Raw genomic sequence first — 24,111 nt, 5'->3', positions numbered from 1 at the left:
GTTCCGTTGTGATCTCTGGGACAGCAAGCGGTGAGTGTGAAGAATCATTGTATTAGCGGGCCGCGGTTTATTAATTTCTATCACTTTACCGCCGGTCGAACCGAACCCATTTGGGGCCTTTAGGGTGTCTAGAACACGGCGACCACCGGACCATGTTCTAAACTAGCCGTGTGACATTGAACCACATTGCTTAATAATAACAAGCCGCCGAGGCAACCTGGTCTGGATGGTAGTGGGAGACAACACACTGTGTGGTTAGCTCGCTAGCTAGCGCTACTACTACTACTAGCCCTGTCCATTGTGGGGGACTGGGGGGGGGGATCATAATGTGTGTGAGCTAGCTAAACGAGATTATAAACCGGGCTGGTAGAGAGAGGATGTAGTGGTCTGATAATAATACTACACTGTGTGCACCTTTTTGGAGCACTAACGGCTTTGCTCTTATCCCCTCCTGCTGAACTCCATCACTGGTGGTGATGATGGTGAAGGATCGCATAACGCGAGGCACTCAGTGGGCGAGCTAAGCCGCTGCTCTCTTCAAAACCCCCATTGTCTCTCCATCCCCACCCCCTTCCTCTGTTTTATTAGTAACTGGAATTGTTACTGTCATGGTTTGTTTAGCTAACAACGCTGGCTGGATGTGGATGATAGCTAGCCTGGATAGCTTTAATAATACGGGGCTGCTTGTCACTCACATACGCATATTATTATACACCGCCATATTTGGTGGTGTGTGTTGTCCACCCACAGCCCTGTTGTAGTGCTTGATTGATTGATTGATTGATTGATTGATTGAAAACTTTAACATATTGCAGAATGGGTATAATACAGTACAGCTCAATACACACAATTGTTAAGGGGATGCAGACCAGCGAAAGACTTTCGTCTTGTTTACATCAGGGTCCCCCATTTTCTATTCATCATAACATACATGACATACAGTCGATATAGACAGTACTGCTACATCTATACATTTATGACATACCAGATGTACAAATACAGTACTGTTTGTGATACAAAAAGAGTCTAAAAAAGAGAGTATATACATTTGACGTAGAAACGGTGCATAATCAATGATGCTATACAACTTAAACCTTGTTTGCATCGACGCAGGAACACCAGTCTGACGTCAGTGAGTCTCTACATCAATCGTGCCCATTTCGCTCCATGTCTGGGGGGTTTAATTCGAGTCAGCTGCTGGATGTTGACTCGTGATGTTCTCTCTAACGCCACGGCGGGGGCATTTTTTGTATGTGTCACACCGACCAGTAGGCAATATCAGAGGTGACCGTGGAATCAGTTCATTACTGTTGCTGCTGGCGAGGGTTCATACTAGGAAAATCATCCCAAGAGAAGCATAAGTTACAGCATAGTATGTCTCCCAGCGTGACCTGTTGTTGGTTCATTCAGTGGCGGCTATGTACACTGTTAGAAGATGTCTGTATGCTTAATGCAATTACAGCCTGCTTTTAAGTGATGTCTTGAAGTCAGTGATTAAATTACACTGGTACTTCTTAGTAACAAAACCTTTTCTATAGCTTTTTTTGCTCTTGTCTACTCTTCAGGCTAGATGCATGCCGCGCAATGCACACAGACACACCATTCCACGTCTGAACAGGCCTACTGTTGAAGTATTGGACCGCACTGTGAAGAGTGGTGTAGTCATCATTAGTGAGCCATTGTTCCCATTGTGCTTTTGTTATTATGTTTTATATGAATCTAGAGAAGGACGACGTGGGATGATGATATACACAGTAGTTAAAGCGGCACGTTGGTTTAACAAATGGAATCTATCGTCGTTGCCTACATGGCTGTGTTTACAGTATGTTGTTACTAGTTTTTACGTTGGCTAGTACAGCCCATAGAAGAGAGAGAGAGAGCATAGGGTGCTTGTTATTGCGGAGAGGTCCCTGGTCGTCAACTCTTTTGAGGTTGTCAATCATTCCCCTGATTTTGCTTTTTCCTCTGTCTGTCTCTCTTTCTCTCAATCCATACCTCCCTCTCTTTGCTTTCGCTCACCCATTCTCTCTCTCTGTTCGTCACCCCTTGTGTTTTTCTACTCGTTCACTGACGGTCATAATGGGGTGGAATTTTAACACTGGTGGTGGTGGTGGGTATTATCACATGAGAGGGTTTATTTATTACACATTAATTAACCTATCTTTTCCATCTTTCCCCTTTTTTGTTCCTGGCCTGGGCGTCGGTGTTCCCGGTCTCCCCCCCCCCATCACCTAAACCAATCAGAATATCTCTGACCCCGTGCCACTCCCTTGCCATATCATCAGGAATGACAGGGTATTATCAGTCAAGGGCGTTTACTGTTTAGTGTTTACTGCGATTTAACTAACACGGCGTACTGTTATCAGTGACTCACTGGGATGGGTTGCCTGCTGCCAACCAACACAGGCATTTTGGTTAATAACCTGCATGTTAAGCCCCAGTCTGTCATTTAGTTAATGACTGTACAGGGCTAGCTGACTGCAGAGCCTACCCTCACACACGCGTCGCTCGTGACATGACTCTTTGGTTCAAAAGCAGTTCCATAAAGTGTGGTATGTTCAGTTCTATTGTCCCCTTGTAGTCATCTGCCTGTCCCAACAGAAGGCAGTGTGGGGGGGGGGGTTGCGCACTGAATAGCTGTATTGATAAACTGCAAATTTCACAGCACAGAATGCATGTGTTTACACTTCACATTTGGAATCAAGCTTTTGACCAGATTTTCAATACGTTTCACTGTTCTGAGAGGCTATTTCATTCTCCTGAACAAACAACCACTTCTTAAGGGTTTTGGATAAACAAGATTCAGTGATATGACTGTTATATCTCTGATATAACATGCTATGACTGTTATATATCTGATATAACATGCTAAGTATGACTTATATCTCTGATATTACATGCCAGGACTGTTATATCTCTGATATTACATGATGTGACTCTTATATCTCTGCCATGTCAACATCCCATTAACACCTCTGACAGCATGTTGTTTTTATTAGTTGCAAAGCACCTCCAGCAATGGTCAGTCAGTAACTCACTCACGGTTAGCCACTCTGTCCCTAGTGGCAGCTCCCAGGCATTGCACTTTGCTTGTTTACAGTATTTATGATCGGGATGTGCTGTTGTGATTGGCCTCTCTTCATATTCATTAAGTATCCAGTCCACCCTAAAACATGGTTTACATGTGTTAGGCCTACAGTACTTCTATTACTCCTATTAAGTTAGACTAGGGCTCTTTAAATTGGGTCTCTTTTGACCTTTTTAGTGTAATTCTGTTGCTAGGGGAACATCTTGGGCCCAAGTGTATTTCCTGGCACTTATTGTATCAGCAAACTCTGCAACAGGAAATACACTTGGGCTACGTTTAGACGGAGAGAGTCTGAACAGAAACCGCAAAAGTCGTCTTACGGTCTCACTTTTAATTTTGTGTTTAGACTAGCGTTTTCGGATGGAATTCTCCATGCAGACGAGGCTGTAACAACTCGAGATGACTGAGCCCCGCTGTCACACGATTGGCGCATATGTCACATGACGTGCTGTGAAGACCCGCCCTACTCTGCCTCTGATTCGCAGACTGTGGGTGGGGAATGTGATTGGACCAAAGCAGAGTCACTCACAGACAGTGGGTCCAGTCACGCCGCGGGACAGATTCTTGTGTATTTAAAAGTACTGCCAATGTAGCCTTCAGGTGATCGCCATGGATAGAATCAGACATGCTTTGTTTACGCTTCTAGGCTACTGGTGCATGCCTGTGATGTAAGCAGTACGCGCGACGAGAGCCTTGACAACCCTTTCGTCATTGTTTTATGCGGTTTGAAAGTTTAGATGATAGCGCAAAGGTTTATCGTTTCTAGGAATTCCACCCTGGAAGGTAGTCTCACTTTTTTGCGGTTTCACCCCGTAAAAACGCAGTTTCCGTATAAACGAAAGGCACATCCGGAAAAATATTTTTGCGGATTCACCTGCTAGCGTTTCCGTCTAAACAGGGCCTTGGGCCCACTTAGAAAGTATGTTGTCAAGTTTGAAAAGGTCTACCTTTTGTGTTTTAACCCCTTCACTACCACACTACAGTAGGTTAACCTTTCACCGTCTGTAGTGTGGTAGTGAAAGGGTTAACCTTCTCTGGTGTGATTGTGAAAGGGTTAACACTTTGTCGTGTGGGAGTGGAAGGGTTAACCTTTCTGATCTTAATCCACTCTCTGCCACCACTATAAGTCTATGGAGATGTTCCCCTTCTTTGCAGGGCTATAACTTTCTAAATTGTATTGCTAAATTGACATTACTATGGCCCATTCAACGTCAAGTATCTATCATTTAGGATGTAGCAACGTTCTACTTTTTCATTCACATATTCATACTAAAATACGGTCTAAAGTTAGAGCTGCCGCGGTATTGATGTTTTCCTTACTGCACAAATTTGCGAAATATTTCCTACCGCTGCGGTTATTACCACACACACACACACACACACACAAAAAAAAAGTTTGAATGCATTTTTTCTTTTTTGTAGTCTACTCTTTATAGCATATAGCCTGCCTCTAGTCTAAATGTCTATCTTTAGAGGATGACTTTGCAGCATGAATATTGTTTGGGATTCGGCAAGCACACATTCGTTATTAAAAGTGAAACACGGATTCGAAGTCTCCCCTCTGGTCGTGCGCCGTTCACTCTGTGTCGCGGGCAGGGGTGGTAGCGGCGCGCCCGGCGGTTACCCCCCCGACCCTTTCTTCTTCTTATTATAACGTTACTACTTATGATTAGAGTTGTTCCGATACCAGTATCGGAAATGCCGCCGATACTGCCTAAAATGCTGGTATCGGTATCGGCGAGTACGCCGAAAGGCTAGCCTCCGATACCATATGACGTCATTTATCAACAACACTGCGGTCTGCTGAGTGAGCATTATAAAACAAACGTGTTTTTAATCGACCGGGAATTAAAGTGTCAATGCTGTTTGTCATTTTAACAGCAGATACTTTCTTAAGTGCCATCGTCCCGAGAGAGGGGTGTTGACGGGGCGCTCTGATGGGTTCGCTTGCTGGTGTTATTTAGCATTAGCTGAAGCGCTAACCGAAAGCTAGTTTTAGCTTTAACGTTACCTTGGCTAAAGTTGGGGCTATTCATAATCCAGCAATAATGGCTGCAGACCTGCAAGCAAAGTACAGCAAGTTGGCACAGGAGTATTCCAAGGTAAATCACTTTTTCATCAGTAACGTTACATTGTTTGTATTTCCATCTAACGTTAGCTAACGCTAACCTAGCTCACGCTAATGTGGCTAACTGATCGACCTCTCGCACACAATTAATGACATGTTGCGGACAGCCATATCGGTGACAATGTTTAGCGTTTAGTGCCAAATGATAAGAGAATGAGAATATTTATTGTGCATTAAAAATTAGAGTTGTTCCGATACCGATACCGGTATCGGAAATGCCGCCGATACTGCCTAAAATGCCAGTATCGGTATCGGCGAGTACACGTAAATTCTAGCCTCCGATCCCATGATGTAATTTATCTCCTGCCGAGTCCTGCGGAGAGTGAGGATTATAAAATGAACATGTTTTAAAGTGTGATGCTGTGTCATTTTAACAGCAGATACACTTTCTTAAATTCCATTGTCCCCGACAGTGCGGTGTGACGGGGAGCTCGGACGGGAATCGAGATGTGTTTGGCTGGTGTTATGATAGCATTAGCTGGAAAGATAGCTAGTGGAACAACATCCGCTTTTAACGTTACATCAAATCAGATGATCGCCTGTCCTTTCTCCAGGACCTAACACTGTCCGTGACCATCTATCAACAATAATGCACCCACGGTGAATTGTATTTAAGTTAAGTAGCTACGGACTAGCGTTAGCTGACTATTACTAACGTTATCTTAATGTCACTGCGGGAAGGCGAGCTAGGTCAGTTAGCTTAGCTTGATAACGTTACCGTGTCTAAAGTTGGTGCTATTCACATAATCCAGCAATAATGGCTGCAGACCTGCAAGCAAAGTACAGCAAGTGCCAAAGGATACGAGTCTGAGGCGGAGTTTCAAAAGAGAATGTTGAATATTTATTTTGCATCAAAAACCACAACATGAACGTTCTATCTGCCACTAGCTTACAGACTGAATAGGGTATATCTGCAGAGCCACTGAGTAGCGAGTGCAACACAACGTTTAATGTCTGTGTGGATCATTGGAGTAGGGTATATCTGCAGTGCTGCAGCCCATACTCATTGATTAATGATACTAATACAAATCTATACAATCACCTGTTGTTGAATAAATACCATACGTTCTAGTTATTACTAAAAAACAGTATAACAGTATCTGAAAAAAAAAAAAAAATTATAATTTATATAATTTTTTTTTTAATTTTTTTTTATGCACTGGTATCGGATAAATATCGGTATCGGCCGATACCCAAAGCTTAGGTATCGGAATCGGATCGGAAAGGGAAAAATGGTATCGGAACATCTCTATTAAAAATCACAACAGATCCTCTGCTAGGAGCTAACTGAACCGGAGCCTTCTGGATAGGAGGAAGTGCGCAACGACGTATAACGTCCGTGCGGAATCAATGTCCCAACAACCATTCCGTGGGTGAACTCATTGAGATAGTTGTCAATTAATGATACTAATACTAATCTATACAATCACCTGTTGTTGAATAAATACCATTACTTTATAGTTATTACTAAAAAACAGTATATATAAAACAGTAGCTGTATACATTTTTTTTTTTTTTTAAGTTTTATAATTTTATATAATATATTTAAAAAAAAAATTATGTATGCACTGGTATCGGATCAGTATCGGTATCGGCCGATACCCAAAGCTTAGGTATCGGAATCGGATCGGGAAGGAAAAAATGGTATCGGAACATCTCTACTTATGATTACAAAGGCATTCGTTTTGTGGCATTAACGTTATATAGTTACACGTTCAATAACATCAGCGTATTTACCGGACCATAGCAAGGCACGCGTTACTCAATTCATATCTCAGTTCCTTTCTTTGCTCAGAGCGTGCCGAGTTGTACCCATTCTGCGGTCTGTTAATAAAGTTTAAAGTACTTTAAATAAAGTGTATAGAACGAAGGGCTTTTATTATAACATTCGTTGCAGTAAAATCATTATGCCTCGTTCCCCCTGAGGAGCGACGGTAATCCACTCCGGTCTCCGGCGGGAGCTAACATATTAGCCGTGTTGTGAGCTCTGATCAATGGCTGACATTCAGGAAGTAAAAACATAATACGATTGGTGGTAACACACTGCAGGACGCTCCAACGTGTGACGCGTCTCTCTTCTGACCAATCAGTGGTCTGCAGTGTTTCATGACTGTGACTTTTCTGGTACCCAATAGGGTCGCTTGGAACCTCGACAGAGGAGTAGGGTATATCTGCAGAGCCGCAAGCCCAACGAGAGCAGGGTACTTTATTATTATTATTATAAAAAACAGCGGTGATGCGGTATTCAGCCTAACTCTGCGGTGGGCGTGATGTAACAGCGATACCGCGGTAATACCGATACCGCGGCAGCTCTATCTAAAGTATAAATATGTTTTTATCGTTTTCTGCAGCATTCTGCAGAAGGCGAGTTATAGCCATAAATACATATATTACATCATCAAATGTAGTTTGATACCGATTGACGTCAGATAAAAAATTTCAATTGTACAAGGTCCTAAACGTCATGCCTCATAATCTGCTGGTGACCGGGGGGGGGGGGGGGGTTATAAGTCCGTGGCCGACGTTAAATGATTCATGTAGTATGGGCGATATATATATCAAAGCAGATTATACGTTTAATAATAATCAAACACGCTGAAACTCACCGCGGCTTCCTCTGACCGTTGGGTGATCAGCGTGGAGCAGAAAGATTGCTATTATGGGATGTTGATATATGCGATCCATTTCCAGGTTGTATAATACTATATGCGTCCAAATCATGTTGTTAATCGAGTTATTTGCAACCGATCGCTGTCCAGTGTATCAAGATGGAGTCTCGCTAACGATAGCGAGTGCCCGGACGAAATATGGTTGAGCACCACTTCCGGCGCGTCACTTCCGGTTTTGGCGATTTGCCGATCGGTTACCAGATGGCGGTCTTGAACCGTTGGAGAGTTGAGAGGAGATCAACAGCAAGTCTCAAGTCTCCGTGGGTGAAATATGATTGCCATCACAGATTTTTGAAATATTGATCTCAAAGACGCCTTACGGCGTCATTGGCAGATTACGCATGGCGAGCAATGACGTGGTAACACGTTCTTGGCGAGAAAAGGGTTAAGGAACCCTTGTTAGACAGTTCAACATTTTTGAACATGACACAATACAAAGATGATCTTCCTGTTATTAAGCCACTAAAGATTCATGGGTCTAACCTGTGAGTGATAGAGTCAAACGATTAGACCTTGAGCTGTTCCATTAACAGTGGAGAGTGGAGACTGTGGGTTTCGTTTCAGCTTTCACGTTCAAACTAGCTTCTTTTGCAGCCGTGTTAGGCCTAACAAAATAAATTGTTTGGTTCCTGTTGGTTGTCAGTTAAGGCCATGCGTAGGTAGGGAATTTATTTTATTTTTTCCCACAGCGACTATGGATAGGGAATTTTTTTATTTAATTAACATTTTCATGACAACATGGATGCATGTACTCTGCCAACATGTTTAATATCCATAATACTAAAGGTTAAAAATACAAAGACACTGTACTACAAAAGTACAATGTACAAAGGTAGTAGTATTAAAAATGCCACCCCTAAATACTAGTCACTAAATATCCTGACGTCAGAGAGCTGTGCAAATATTGTGAAATACTTGCTTTTTATATATTCTCATTATTGACATGGACTGCACTTTTTAAATCTTTTTTTTTGTACTCCTAAAATAAATTTGGGTCACACCTAAATCGGCAGGGTCGGTTGGCTACCGGAACCAAACAATTAATTTTGCATGGCCTTACTGTAAGTATGGAGCAGAACATGTGCCCAACACACACCTCCTCATAACACCGCCCCGGGAGGGTGTCACCACAGTGTTGTTCACAGAGGCGCTCTCCCAGTCACTGTCAGCGGGAAGGCTCTAGAACACGTCTGCCTTTCTCTCACTCCAGGGGAGGTTCCCGACTCTGCTCAGGAGGTAGAGCGGTCGGTCGTCTGGTAATCGGAAGGTTCCCGGTTCGATTCCCGCTCCTCCCAGGCAGCGTGTCGAAGGGTCCTTGAGCAAGACGCATAACCATTTATCATGTATTGTTCCCAAATCTCGACAGAACCATCCGATACCATAGGAATCTCTACCAAGAGAGAGGTCTGGAGAAATTCACAATTTAATGAGTTACTAAACTCCAACCCACACACATCAACAGACTAAAACTAATTTTTTTTAACAAAATGTGATACCAAGTGGGGCTCTTTTGCCTAGAGGTCGCTGTTTGACGGCATCACAGATTCTACCTTTAAAGTAAAACTACCATGTAGTTTTGTGAGTCAGAGAAGTGAATAAATGTCTAAGGTATATTTTTACAACTGAATAAACAAACTGCATTCAGAGGCAATGTTCCCTCTAATTTTTTTTCGGTCTGAGCAAACACTCAAACCTCCTGAGCAGACATCAGCAACTACTGAGCAACATACGTCACCTGCCGATTAACCGGTTAGTTGATAAGCGGCGGTTTGTAAAAAATCTGAGAATCTTAATTTCCCTCAATGTCTAACATAAAAATATATACATTTTGCTGATACACCGAGAAATAATACAAAAAGGCATATTATATTCCTTAATCAAATATTTATTTGACCATTGATTGACGATACAGAGCAAAGTCCTTACTTTGGCGGCAGCGGTCTGAGTCGCGTCACTAACTTTTGTCTTTTTAGGAGGCTGACTCGTCATTATTTTATTAAGTAAGGGATAATGTATGCCTACGAGGTCATTGTCGCAAAATAATTGACCGACACGGAGTTTAAAATACCGAGGCGCCGCGCCGAGGTGTTTTAAACGTAGTGAAGGTCAATTATTTTGCGACAATGACCGAGTAGGCTATACATTATCCCGCTTATTACATGGCTAACTTACTAACAATATACCTAATTCATTTGACAAATCGCAGTTGTTCTGTGGCTCTGTCAGCCCAAATAAAGTGATTATTATTATCGCGGGCAGCCTCTGGCTCCGCTGTCAGTGCAGCGCTATACATTATCCCGCTTATTACATGGCTAACTTACTAACAATATACCTAATTCATTTGACAAATCGCAGTTGTTCTGTGGCTCTGTCAGCCCAAATAAAGTGATTATTATTATCGCGGGCAGCCTCTGTGTTCTGGCTCCGCTTTGTTCTGGGGACGCTCGTCGCTCCGCCCCCTGTCATCGCCGGCACGGCAGTGTCTAATTGCACTGAAACAGTGTGTCAGTGGGCTTGATTGCGAACAGCTGCGCTCTGCGGTCATTATTGAAAAATCTGCGGTCATTATTGAAAAATAATGACCGCAGTCGGGGGGCTATTGACCAATCACAAGCAAGCATTTCGGCGAATGTGAAAACGCCATGTAATAAGTGAATTATAATGCGACTTCAAGGGTGACCATATTGTGATTTTTTTTTTAGAGAGGACACTGCCTTCAGCCTCAAGATACTTAATGATACTGAAAGTTTACTCAAAGATGCCTTACCATTATAATATATTTAAAGTATGCCTTCTCTGTATGGATATAAAATTATTGTTTATATTATTTTATATAACAAAATAATATCTCTCTATAACCAAAGTTACTCAACATGCTGTATTATGCCTAAAGTAATCTCTGACAAATCTCAAGAAAATAACTAAATCAACCTATGACAAAATAATATATATTTTCAAGTCTTACTGGACAAAATAAACAACAAGAAAAATATGAAGTAATGTTCTAAATAATACCTCTTCTGTATTAGAAAATCCAGCTTAAAAAATATATCTTTGTATCTTTTCAATGTAATGTAAATTATAAAACAGTAACCTCACAAAGATACTAATTTAAAAGTGCACTATGCAGTTGCAATTAGTGTACTAAACTAATTTATTACACACATAATCCTTAGAATGATTGTATCATAACAAGCATCTTATCAAACCAAAACATCATTTTGAGGCATCAAAATAGTTTTCAATTATTTTCTTTCTCCCTCTGTATAGCTGCATACTTCAATCAATTCGGTCAACTTTGCCATCAAACTCTCGCCTTGCACTGCTTTGTTTGTAATGTTTTTCTGTGTCCATGTGAGCTTTGAGATCGCCACCACTTTTATTAGACACAGAAACATATGGTCAAGCTTTGCACGCGTTGCGCTCCGCTTCCAATTAGTCTCGACGGGACGATAAATTGGGAATTTTCTCTGCAGTTAATCTGTAATGTACATTTTCGCGTTGGCATTGTGAGGAGCCAGCGATGCTGGTCGGATCTGTCCGCTTCCTGCTCTGTTGTGTGTGTCTGTGTGAGCGTGCAGTAGCGACGCCCACAAAGCACTGAAAGCGAGGCTTCTCTTGGTAACGTCACACGCAACAGGTTACCGTAGTATTCGGTGCAACGCGCCAGTCAATTTAACTACATGCATATTTTACACAAACGCTTCTGTGCGCGACAGATTTCAGATGTGCGCGGGAGCGTTTTGCCATGTGCACGCGCGCACGGGCGCACCTTAGGGGGAACATTGCTCAGAGGTAAGTTGGATCCTGGAACACTGTTTGAAGCTAGAAAGCTTCCTGAAAAGTTACCATTTCATTGCTCTCGTTTACAAAGGCAGCAAATTTAGTTAACAAACGCATTCAACAAAATAGTAACAAAATAGTAAACAAAGCGCAGTACCAAGCAGGGCTCTCTTGCCTAGAGGGCGCTGTCTGATGGTGTTACGGATTCTACCTATACGTCTCTTGTAACTGCCATGTGAGTGATTATAATATGACTATTATGCACTCTGCTACTAAGGGATCGGGCTTGCCTATATTATTTACTACCTACTATCTTTACTACTATGCACTCAAGACTAGCACTCAAGGTCGACACTGTTTGACGAACAATGTCACTTACCGTCAGCTAAATGTAAATGTAAAATGGTATATTTGACTCCTTTCTCATTATGTGTCGTCAGATTTGTCCTAGTATCAGTGATAATAAAACTGTAAACAAAGAGGCCTATTAACTCTTTCAGCGCCACCGGGTCTTGCCATCTTTGTTCCTACTGCGCCACCGCTCTAAGAGATAGGGATGCGTGGCGGTGTTTGCAGGGCTATATCTATATTCTATATTATAGCTATGGTGACAATACTATGGCTCATTTGACATCAACTATCCATCGTTCGACATGTGAAAAAGAATAAATTTTTTCATGTATACGTTCGCGTGTTATACCGTGGTGAATATTGTATATTTTCAGAGTGATCCTGGCTAATTCTTGAAAACGGCGCTATGGAGCAATACGTGCATTTTGCTAAAAGCGTTGGCGTTGCTCACCTGGACACGCTATTATTTTCAATTCAAAGGTATATAATAGGTATTATGTTGACATGAATGCATGAAAGGGGAACGTTTTTTTTTATGCTTTGATCGTCACCAACGGCATACGTTTTGGAGTATGTTACATATGATCGTTGTGAAATCATGGTTGGATCAAAGTAGGATTGATGTCATAATATATAGTCCTTACCGTAGGAGGTATCCCAAAAAGAATATTCCAATTGTCTGATTGCGATTTCCAGTATTGGTGTCCATCGTGTCCCCAACATAATCCGGCACAACACATGCATCGGGGGGCATTGGACGCGTTTCAATGTAATCGGGTGAACCTCTAGACTTGCCTGACCCAAAATACTGTGCCCGGAGGGAATTAAATGTAACACCCGGTGTGAAAAAAGGTTTCAAAGGGTGGGTGATACTGCCACCTAGCTGGATGCAGCCGGTATTGCACTCTAGTGATCTCAGAATGATTTCCTATGGTAACCCCAAGGTCTGTGTGCCTGAAATGAATTAAAAAAATTGAATAAAAGAAATAACGATGAAAACCCGACTATACTCGGGTATGGTGCTCAACCGCTGGCGAGATAACCCGACATCCTCGGGTCTGGCGTCCAATGAGTTAAGATGTTAGATCCTAATATGAAAAACTATGTGATTTAATGTTCTATGCCTATTGCTAGGTTTTAGTGAGTTTTTTCGTACCTTCGCGTGGGGTATGTCTGGAAGTGTTGCATTTATTTTGCATTTATTTAAAAAAAAAATTACTTTATGGTGTTCTTGTTTTGTTCTTGACTTATTGTGATGTTTCTTCTTGACTTGTTTAAAAAAGACGTGTCCGGCCCACGGGGACATTAACATGTGTTGTCGGGCCTTACAAATAAATTTTATTTGATTTGATTTACCTTGACTGCTGCTATATTTAGCTGCTATCTATTTTATACTTATTTTATGTCTGCACTTTTCTTTACATTTTGTGCTCATTTCATGCCAATCTTGTGCTCATTTTATGTCTGTCTGTCTTTATATTTATTAAAACAAAAATTACTGCTGTGGAGCACTTTGAGCTGCAATTCTTGTATGAAAGGTGCTATACAAAATAAAGTGTATTATTGTTATTCTATGGTAACACAGAGCTTTGTGTTTCTCTCCAGCGATCCTCAACAGTGTATGTGTGGCAACAACATGTCTTTTCCGCTGCTCGCCGAGGCTGTGACGGTGTCCGGGACAGAGAAGGAGAGCGCTGCGGTGAGTAGTGCCGACTGAGTCGTGTTGAGTTTTTGGGATTCGAACTTCGTCAGGGTTTTACGAACGAACGTTCGAACCTTCGTTTTTAATTAAAATTTAAAAAAAATATATATATATTCAAAGTTTAACATATTATATATATATATATATATATATATATATATATATATATATACTTTTTTTAATAAATATCCTCAAACTAAATCCTCAATTTGAATAAAGTAATTAATCTGATTAAATGAGTCTTTTTTATTAAATCAACTTTCTTTAATGAATATAACGTTTTTTTTAATACTATAATATTAGTGTAGCCTAATCTTTATCTGCAACCGTGAAGAAAAACCACATTGGTTCAAAGTACAGAATGAATAGACACATAAAAGAAACATTAAAAAAAAAAAAAAAAAATCGATTTAGAATTAGAATGTTAACATAACGAACGAACGTTCGAACATTCGGGCTCAGCCTTAGTTGAGTAGTGGTGAGTCGTGTTGAGTCGTAGTGTTGCACGATACACACAATACTAGAAAAGTGTTGTGATACCCAGCCATTAAAAACGGTCCAATACTATTAGTATCGATGCTTTTAGAATAATAGCCTGATGCAATTTTGAGTGGATGCGTGACCGGAGCAGTGTGTGTGTGTGTGTGTGAGAGAGAGAGAGCATGCTTTGCGTAGTGGGCGTGTCAACAGTGTCGGCGGCACTGTTTAGAATTGTTTTCCCCTGTTCTGTCATCTGTCTATATTACATTCCATTACTTTTCCTGATATTTTAGTTTTTTGCCATGGTATCGTTTTAGAACCGGTATCGTGATACTTAGGCTGGTATTGGTATAGAAGTCAAAGGTTTGGTATTGTGAGTCACAATACCAAACCTTCCGGGAACCCCGATTTGTGACAAAACTGATGGTGAGTCATGCCAGGGGTTCCCGGTAGGGACGCATGACCCCATACTGTCTCACTGCGGACTCCCACTCTCCAGCTTTAGGAGAGAGAGCAGCGCGCAAGAACTTGCGCAAGCGCTTAAAACAGGTGGCGTTCCCCCGCATTTTACTGTTTTGTCCGTATTCCTGTAAAATCACCCTCTTAAGATTAGCTCCCAAGATGTGTCTCTTGACGACATCATCACCAGAGTCTTCGCTCTCGTCTTGTGTCCAGCTTGAGGACAGACTCGTTCATCTTCACAAGTAAAGGCCGAACTGTGTTAAGATGATTGGAGTGATTCTCTTTTGTTTTTGGGTGGATATTGCCTTTTAAGATACACACATAAACTTTGCAGTATCACCAATGTATCAGCCTAGGCTTTCTTTCTTCCTTCTTTTAGGTTATCTTCCTCCATGGGTTGGGAGATTCAGGGTGAGTGATATTTCTTACAATTCTACCATTCGTTACATCAGCTACTGTTAGGCTTCCTTTTCGAGATTTTGGCTCCACCCAACGACCCAAGTATCGAGGCAGTGATATTATTGGCCGATATATGTGCCCTACATTTTTTACTTTGGTTTCAAATTGGTAGCTCATATACACAGATGTTATTGATTATGATCAGTATGATCACTGTATTATTATTATTATTATTATTATTATTATTATTATTATTATTATTATTATTATTATTATTATTATTATTATTATTATTATTATTATTATTATTATTATTATTATTATCTGTGGTATAATGCTTACTTGATCATTTTGAGTGTCAGTATAGGATGAGAACCTCCTGTATCGTCTGGGTCCTAATCAAGACCTGCTTTTTGACGCTTTGATATTTTCATGTCCGTTTCTCTCTTCAGATTGATGTGGTTTTCCCTGTTTCTTCATTAACAATAGATTGTCCTTTTTTGCCTCTTTTTTTAAGCTATAGTTCATGTTGTGGGTTCAATCTGTTTATTATTAGTACGTCTCTGTGTTGAACAGGACATGACCCCAAAAACTCTTCCCCCAAAGTTTCACCAGTCGCTCTGAATTTCTACCGGGGGGGGGGGGGGGGGGCAAAAAAATTGATTTTCCAAATACAATATCCCTTCATAGAGTCCAAGAACACCTGCCTAGTGGCTGGTGGGATTGACAAACCAACCACGCGACTAGCCAAACAATTTACATCTGTTGTTAAACCGCCCGCCCTGGTTGAAAATGGACCAATTGTTTGCGAGACAAAGATTTGCTTTCTCTCTCTCTCTCCGTCAGGCACGGGTGGGCAGACACCCTGACGGCCATCAGGCTGCCGCACGTCAAGTACATCTGCCCCCATGCGTGAGTGTTTCCTCTCGCCGAGGGGGCATTTATTGTGTTATAACAACAACAACAACAATAATAATAATAAACTCTGGACTGCGGTCCATGCATGAAAAGTGCTATATAGATAGTTATTCATATTTATTATTATTGTAAAAATGTATGCATTGAAATGTCTGTAAAGTCTCGACGAGATTGAGGGTGACCTCAATTGTCTTTTCGAGAATAAATACAGGTTTGAATTTAATTGAATAACATTCGCCACTCCACTGGCCTCTGAGCCAGCACCTTGTCATAGTGTGATGTCTGCAGCTGTTGTAAAATCATATCCTACCTCTGTCCGTCTGTCTGTCTGTCTGTCTGTCTGTCTGTCTGTCTGTCTGTCTGTCTGTCTGTCTGTCGTGTCGTGTCATCTGCCCTTATACTGTTTATCTTGTGTGTTCACAGGCCCAGAATTCCTGTTACTCTTAATATGAAGATGACAATGCCATCTTGGTGAGTTCCAAAATGAGAGACCACTTGTGACTTTTCAGTTCGAACAATGTATTCTGTTTTACTGTCTGGGACCAGATTGGACAACACTAGCCGTCCCCCCCTCACACACACACACACACACACTTGGGATTACAATCGATGGACACACTGGATACACACATTCATTGACAATAGTCCAGTTGTCCTAAACGTAGTGTGTGTGTGTGTCTGTAGGTTTGACTTGATGGGCCTCAGCCCGGACTCTCCGGAGGATGAAGCTGGAATCAAGAAGGCGTCAGAGAATAGTGAGTGGTCGTAGGGCGACGTGAGAATGTCTGGGGAAACGTGAACAATGGTTTAAAAGTATGTACAGTTTCCAGGTGTTTAAAAGTATCTAAAAACACACCCAGAAGAAAATCACAAGAACGTTTGGGAAATTCCCTGCTACAATTCCACTGGACACTACGTGTGGAAATGTAATACTGGAGATGTATCAATAAACGTGTACGTAAGATTATTTACTTAAAGCTGCTGCGGGTAAAATCTGGTTAAAGGGATGATTCATCTTTATTTAAAAAACTATTTGCATAAATAAATTATGAAATATTGTAGTGGAATCAATGCATATAATTGAGTGTAATCTGTACTGTAATAATAATAATAGATTCCATTTATGTAGGTGAAAATCAAGAGGTGCTTCACAAAAAATACCAAAGTAAAAATGTACTTAATTAATTATCAGGTTGGTGAAAATATAAAATGATATAAAATATGGCAAGTCGAGTTATAAAAGGTTAACGTGGCCGGAAAGATGTAAAAGAAGAAGTCTACGGTATGTAGTGTGATAGTAAAGGGTTAACCTTCTGTAGTGTGGTAGTGAAAGGGTTAACCCTTTGTCATTTGGCAGTGAAAGGGTTAAAGAGAAAGGGACATGTGAGTGAGAGTGACACACGTCTAGGGTCCCGCCTCCTGCAGCAGGACACTCCTCGCTGAGATGTGCGTACAAATGATATTTTAGAGCCGGCACAATTAAGTCTACACACCCAAATCATCATCAGGGGGACGACTGCAGACTGTGACACGAGTGACGGGAGACGTGTTACATTTTATGCCATGGGTCAGCCTGTCCAATAATTATTCATATCACAGATTTGTGTCAAATATGATAAAACCAAGTGAATTCAATCGGTTAAGGAACACGTCACACGTATGACATTGAAATAAATGACCCGTTCATCCGTAATCTGGCGACGCAGAGTATAGTATTGTAATATACGTAATTGTCTATAAAAAAAATCTACCGGCAATACATGCATATATTGCTGCTGGATCTCTTTGGCCTTGGTTCAAGCTATTCTGACATAGTTGGCCACAAATTATTGGCTGATTTGATTGGCTGTAATTGAAGCCTGCCCTGACTCTTACCTGCTAATAATGTATTCCTCCTACTCCAACTCTAATGCTCTGGACACCAAATTACCAAAATGAAGTTGGACACACATACAGTACATACACCCAGGGCCCTGAGCTAATGCTTGTGCCTGCGTCTAGATTCTTGAAAATAGGGTTTATTAGAAGAAGGTATCTACTGCAAGTTTACGTCAGAATTTCCGGGACGCAATGAAAGTTAATACGTCGTAGGCCTACTTTTAGACCAGTCTTAACTCTGCTTAACCACTATTGACTTGAGTTCAAAGTTGGGTTGATGATTTGTAAATTTGGGGCCAGCTTCCCGTACACAAACTAAGCCTGGTCAATCCTTCACTTACATTTTTTTTCAAATCAGAGTGTATTCATTATTTAAAGTTTTTTCAGATAAACATTATGGTAATAGCAGTAACCATAACATATCACCAGTTAACCTGTACCTTAAACATTATGCTAATAAAAGTAACCACCTTAAACATTATGCTAACAGCAGTAACCATTATTAGTATAATTAGCATTGTTTTTGTCATCATGATTTACTATTGCTGTTGGGGGGGTATGAGGGGATCTTGGAGGATACTGGGTGGGTATGAGGGGATCTTGGAGGATACTGGGTGGGTATGAGGGGATCTTGGAGGATACTGGGTGTATGAGGGGATCTTGGAGGATACTGGGTGGGTATGAGGGGATCTTGGCGGATACTGGGTGGGTATGAGGGGATCTTGGAGGATACTGGGTGTATGAGGGGATCTTGGCGGATACTGGGTGTATGAGGGGATCTTGGCGGATACTGGGTGGGTAGATGATCTTTGAGTCTGTATTGAGCTTGTTTCCCCCCCTATAACAGTATATAGATACTAGACATATGACTGCCGTCACACTTATTATTAAGTAGCAAACACAAAGCACAACTGTGAGTAATTTCTCATGTATGTCTGTTTTTTTGTTTTTAGTCAAGGCTATAATTGACCATGAGGCCAAGAATGGGATCCCTCCTAATCGTATAATGCTTGGTGGATTCTCTCAGGTAAGAAATGCTGTGTCATTTTTGTTAAAAAATAAATAAATACTGGCAGACTCAGAGATTTTTCGTGCCCTTTTAATGATTATTTATTAACAGTTAGTTCCAACCAAGTCATTTGATTGGACTAGAGGCATTCCTTTAGTGCTGATATTCAGCACTGGGACTATGTATCACTCCACTGCACAGGTGTTCTATTAATAACCATTAATTAGGCAATGGTCCAAGTTCAAGAGCTCAGTTGTGGAACTATTTGTTGGCGGAGCTAAATAAACAATTAAATAAACAAACCAATCATAATCTGTTGTTGCTTATTACTGTTTACTAATAAATGGCAATTGTAGAACTGTTGTATAAAGGCAATATCCCAGGAGAGGCAGTGCTGATTATCTTCCGTACTCGTACCTACGACTGAATCACAGCCGTGCTGATACTCGGCGTAACGGCACCCTCTCCTGTGGTGTTGCTTAAATGAAACGATGAATTAGAACGTGGCCTATCCTAAGTTCTTTCTTCCTTCCTTCCTTCCAGGGTGGGGCCTTGTCCTTGTATACCGCCCTGACCTGCCAGCAGCAGTTGGCTGGCGTCGTGGCCCTCAGTTGCTGGCTACCTCTGCACAAGAGTTTCCCGCTGGTAACCTTTTACATTACTTGGTTCTTCCTTCCTAGTGGCCAGACTCATACCAGACATTAAAACTGCTGTTTCAGAATACTCTTTGTCCAGTAAAAACAATAAACTAATATTTATTCATAACTCTGATATAGTATATATATATATTATATATAATAAAATTATGTCAGTGATACAAGGAAAGAAAATGGTAAATGGTAAAACGACGCCATCTGTTGGTAGACAGGGAATTGATCGCTATGATGGATGATGATTAATGATGCTCTATCTATGGCAACTAACAGAATTGTGTTCAAGCTACCTAGAAATGAACGATCCTAACACCTAAATATGGCTCCTAATCATAAACCCCTTTTAGATCATGCATCTTGTATCTGCCCGACATTAGTCGACCGTGGTGCGTCTCCACGCAGGGTAGTTCGCCACTAGTCCCTAGTCTCCCCTCTGCTCAACCGTGGTGCGTCTCCACGCAGGGTAGTTCGCCACTAGTCCCTAGTCTCCCCTCTGCTCTCCTGCCGTCCTCCAGGCGGCGAGCGGCAGCGGCAACAAGGACATGCCGATCCTGCAGTGCCACGGGGAGATGGACCCCATGATCCCTGTGCAGTTTGGCGCCATGACGGCAGAGAAGCTCAAGACTATAGTCAACCCTCAGAAGATCACCTTCAAAACCTACCCAGGGCTCCTTCACAGCTCCTGTCCTCAGGTACAACGTGTGTGTGCGTGTGTGTGTGTGTGTGTGTGTGTGATACAGTCTAGTTTGTACTGTACAATACACATATGTCTAATCTAGTTTGTATGTACTGTACAATACATATATGTCTAGTTTGTACTGTACAACTTTGTACAAACTTGAGAAACTTGAAACTACAATACACATATGTCTAGTTTGTACTGTATAATACACATTAGTTTGGTGTTTACTGTATAATTACACATTGGTGTTGGTGTTGTACTGCTAATACACATGACGCTAGTTTCTAATATGTATGTTAACATGATGCTAGTTTGTACTATGTAATGCACATCAGTGACGCTAACACGATGCTAGTTTGTACTATGTAATGCACATCAGTGATGCTAACACGATGCTAGTTTGTACTATGTAATGCACATCAGTCTGATGCTAACGATGCTAGTTTGTACTATGTAATGCACATCACTGATGCTAAGTTAACACGATGCTAGTTTGTACTATGTAATGCCCATCAGTGACGCTAACACGATGCTAGTTTGTACTATAATGCACATCAGTGATGCTAACACGATGCTAGTTTCATTTGTACTATGTAATGCACATCAGTGATGCTAACACGATGCTAGTTTCATTTGTACTATGTAATGCACATCAGTGATGCTAACACGATGCTAGTTTGTACTATGTAATGCACATCAGTGATGCTAACACGATGCTAGTTTGTACTATGTAATGCACATCAGTGATGCTAACACGATGCTAGTTTGTACTATGTAATGCACATCAGTGATGCTAACACGATGCTAGTTTGTACTATGTAATGCACATCAGTGATGCTAACACGATGCTAGTTTGTACTATGTAATGCACATCAGTGATGCTAACACGATGCTAGTTTGTACTATGTAATGCACATCACTGATGCTAAGTTAACACGATGCTAGTTTGTACTATGTAATGCACATCAGTGATGCTAACACGATGCTAGTTTGTACTATAATGCACATCAGTGATGCTAACACGATGCTAGTTTGTACTATAATGCACATCAGTGATGCTAACACGATGCTAGTTTGTACTATAATGCACATCAGTGATGCTAACACGATGCTAGTTTGTACTATAATGCACATCAGTGACGCTAACACGATGCTAGTTTGTACTATAATGCACATCAGTGATGCTAACACGATGCTAGTTTGTACTATGTAATGCACATCAGTGACGCTAACACGATGCTAGTTTGTACTATAATGCACATCAGTGATGCTAACACGATGCTAGTTTGTACTATGTAATGCACATCAGTGATGCTAACACGATGCTAGTTTGTACTATGTAATGCACATCAGTTAACAGTCTGTAGTGTGGTAGTGAAAGGGTTAACCTTCTGTAGTGTGGTAGTGAAAGGGTTAACAATCTGTAGTGTGGTAGTGAAAAGGTTAACCCTTTGTCGTGTGGCAGTGAAAGGGTTAACCGTTTGGTAGTGAAAGGGTTAACACGATGCTCTTGTCGCCCTTTTGCAGGAGATGGCAGCTGTAAAGGAATTCATCGAGAAGCAGTTGCCCAGGATCTGACCTGACCTCATCCCCACTGTGACCCCTTGTACCCTTAAACACTGACCTCTCACCCCCCCTTCCCCTTCTTCACCCACCTGCCATTCTCCCACAGGAAACAGCCATGAGCACCCCACCCACATGTACAAATTAACAAACACACGCATATGCATGAGCGCACACACACACACACACACACACACACACACACACACGCACACACACACACACACACACACACATATACACACATACAGTAATAATTAGATTTACATACATAAAACACATCCCTCTCTCATACGGTCCAAACCGACATCTTTCATACGAAGAAATTAAACCATTTTACACACATTGCAATAGTGATGATAATAACAACACAACAGAGTGCTTACAGTCTTTCAAGTCTTATCTTTTGAAGGGAGAGCCATCACCAGTACAGTCCCCTTGGGGAGTTAATCAACACCTGGCTAATTCCCCTTCCTTTCATTCCCTCCCATCTCTCCCATTCCTCACCCATCATCACCACACCCGGTCAGCCCCCCCCCCTCTCCCTCCCATTCACGTGTGTGTGTGCCAGTGTGTGAGCTGGTGAGTGTGAAAGGACAACAACAGTCTCGTCAGCTCAAGCTAACGGCTGCGCCGACACTCTCTGTGTTCGAACCCGCCCTCCAGTGTTACAGAGCCGGCCGCCGCCTCGTTAGCAGCACAGCGGGGGGAGTCGGCCAATACGCAAAAAAACCCAGAGTCTAGCCAGGAAGCGGGTGGAGATGGAGGCTCGGGTCCCCTTGGTCAAGCCGTGGTCTCTGGTGTTTCTGAGAACTCTGGTTCCGTCCGGAGTGACTCGTTCTCCGACCACACTGCATGCTGTCTTCCCGCTCAGCCCACCCCACCCCCCCACCTCCCGCCCGCCCCTCCTCCTCCCCTCGACGGTGCACTGCGGCCCTGTCCCCGTGGCCTCCTGGCTGCCCGCTCTCCTCCCTGTGGGCTCTCAAGTCCACGCCCCCCCCCCCCCCCCCCTCCTCTCTTGATTGTCTTCAAATACCTGAAATTATACTAAAGGAAAACCCGTTGAAATAAAAGAAACCAATGGATCATTACTTTTTGCCACCATGTTCTGTTCTTTTGACCCAGCTTACTGTATGGAATGGAGGGGTGTTATGATTTGGTATGATGGATAGGCCTCAGAGAAGCTCTTTCGTTATTTAACAGCGTATCAAGAGGGCGACGGTTCATCCTGATAGTAGTGCACCACTCTCCACATGCTATTCCCTTCCAACATCTCGCCAGTGAAGACTCACAGTATGTCTTGTAAAAAAGCACCACAACACACAGAAGGTTATCTCTTCGCCGTTCAGTCGCAATAAGCCTCGAGATGGTCCGTGGGTCTCCGTGGAACTTGGTGAAACCCAGCGTCCGCCGCGTTCCATCATGTCTGCCTCTCGGGAACAGTTTGGGGTCTCGAGGCGGAACCGATCATTTGTTCCCTTTTACCACAACACATGTGCTCCCTCCTCCTTTGGCAACTTACTGGAACCCACTAATAAGAACATGAAAGGTCAGAGTTAAACTTTAAATCCAGCACTATTGTAATCCACCTCTTAAAAATGGCTATACACTCGGAAGGCTCTGGCAAGGAGCTGTTCCGGCATTAACTGAAGGGTGATTTTTAAAATAAGAATGAACCTTGAACAACTAGCGATCCTCGGACATAATAGGAATATAATTCTGAGGAGTCTGTGTGCTAAAAACAATATATATATCAGGTGTTCTGTATCTTCCTTTTGTGAATGTTTTTTTTCTCATGATTACTTAATTCTATATTGCTGTTCTGGAACCTAATTTAAAAAAGACAGTAGACAGGAGGAAATGGATCTGTTTTGATTGTTCGCAATTCAATGAATGTCTCTCTCTCCCGTTTCTTTGGTATAGGCCATTTTATATTCCCCTCATGTCGAGACTTTCCTCAATTCTATCTGCTCTTGATGCCTGTATTTCGTGATGTTGTTTGTTTTTCCTCTTCATTTGATCTCCCACTTCTTCCTCCCCCCCTCCTCTCCCTCCCTGTCACCACAATCATTCTTGTGTTATTATTCCATCGGTCCCCGTATGTGTGACAAGGTCGGACAGTCTCCCGTTATGTTCATATGTTGTCATTGGTTTAACATTTTTACATTTTGTGTTGTCATTTTTGACTTTTCATTTTGTTTTGATGTGTTCTGTCACCTCTGTCATCTCATCCTTTTATGTGTCTTTTATTATTTGATGGGCTAAAAAAATATTTGAGGTGGGACCGTTGGTCTCTTTTATTTTCCAAGACACCTGTATGCGGAATAAATGATGCAAATAAGAATC

General features: G+C 41.8%; 1 protein-coding gene across 1 annotated transcript; it reads left to right on the top strand.

The window, feature by feature from the left end:
* On the top strand, positions 1-24,111 carry lypla2 (lysophospholipase 2). Its single transcript, XM_084312345.1, has 10 exons — positions 1-30; positions 13,625-13,718; positions 15,043-15,074; positions 15,909-15,974; positions 16,404-16,451; positions 16,665-16,735; positions 18,812-18,885; positions 19,411-19,512; positions 20,036-20,212; positions 21,730-24,111. Exons 2-10 carry the CDS (start codon positions 13,641-13,643, stop codon positions 21,778-21,780), a joined length of 699 nt encoding a protein of 232 aa, XP_084168471.1. The 5' UTR covers positions 1-30; positions 13,625-13,640; the 3' UTR covers positions 21,781-24,111.

The sequence above is a fragment of the Notolepis coatsorum genome, assembly GCF_963971535.1.
Source record: "Notolepis coatsorum genome assembly, chromosome: 4".
Taxonomy (NCBI): domain Eukaryota; kingdom Metazoa; phylum Chordata; class Actinopteri; order Aulopiformes; family Paralepididae; genus Notolepis; species Notolepis coatsorum.
This window is presented reverse-complemented; position numbering and strand designations above follow the sequence as displayed.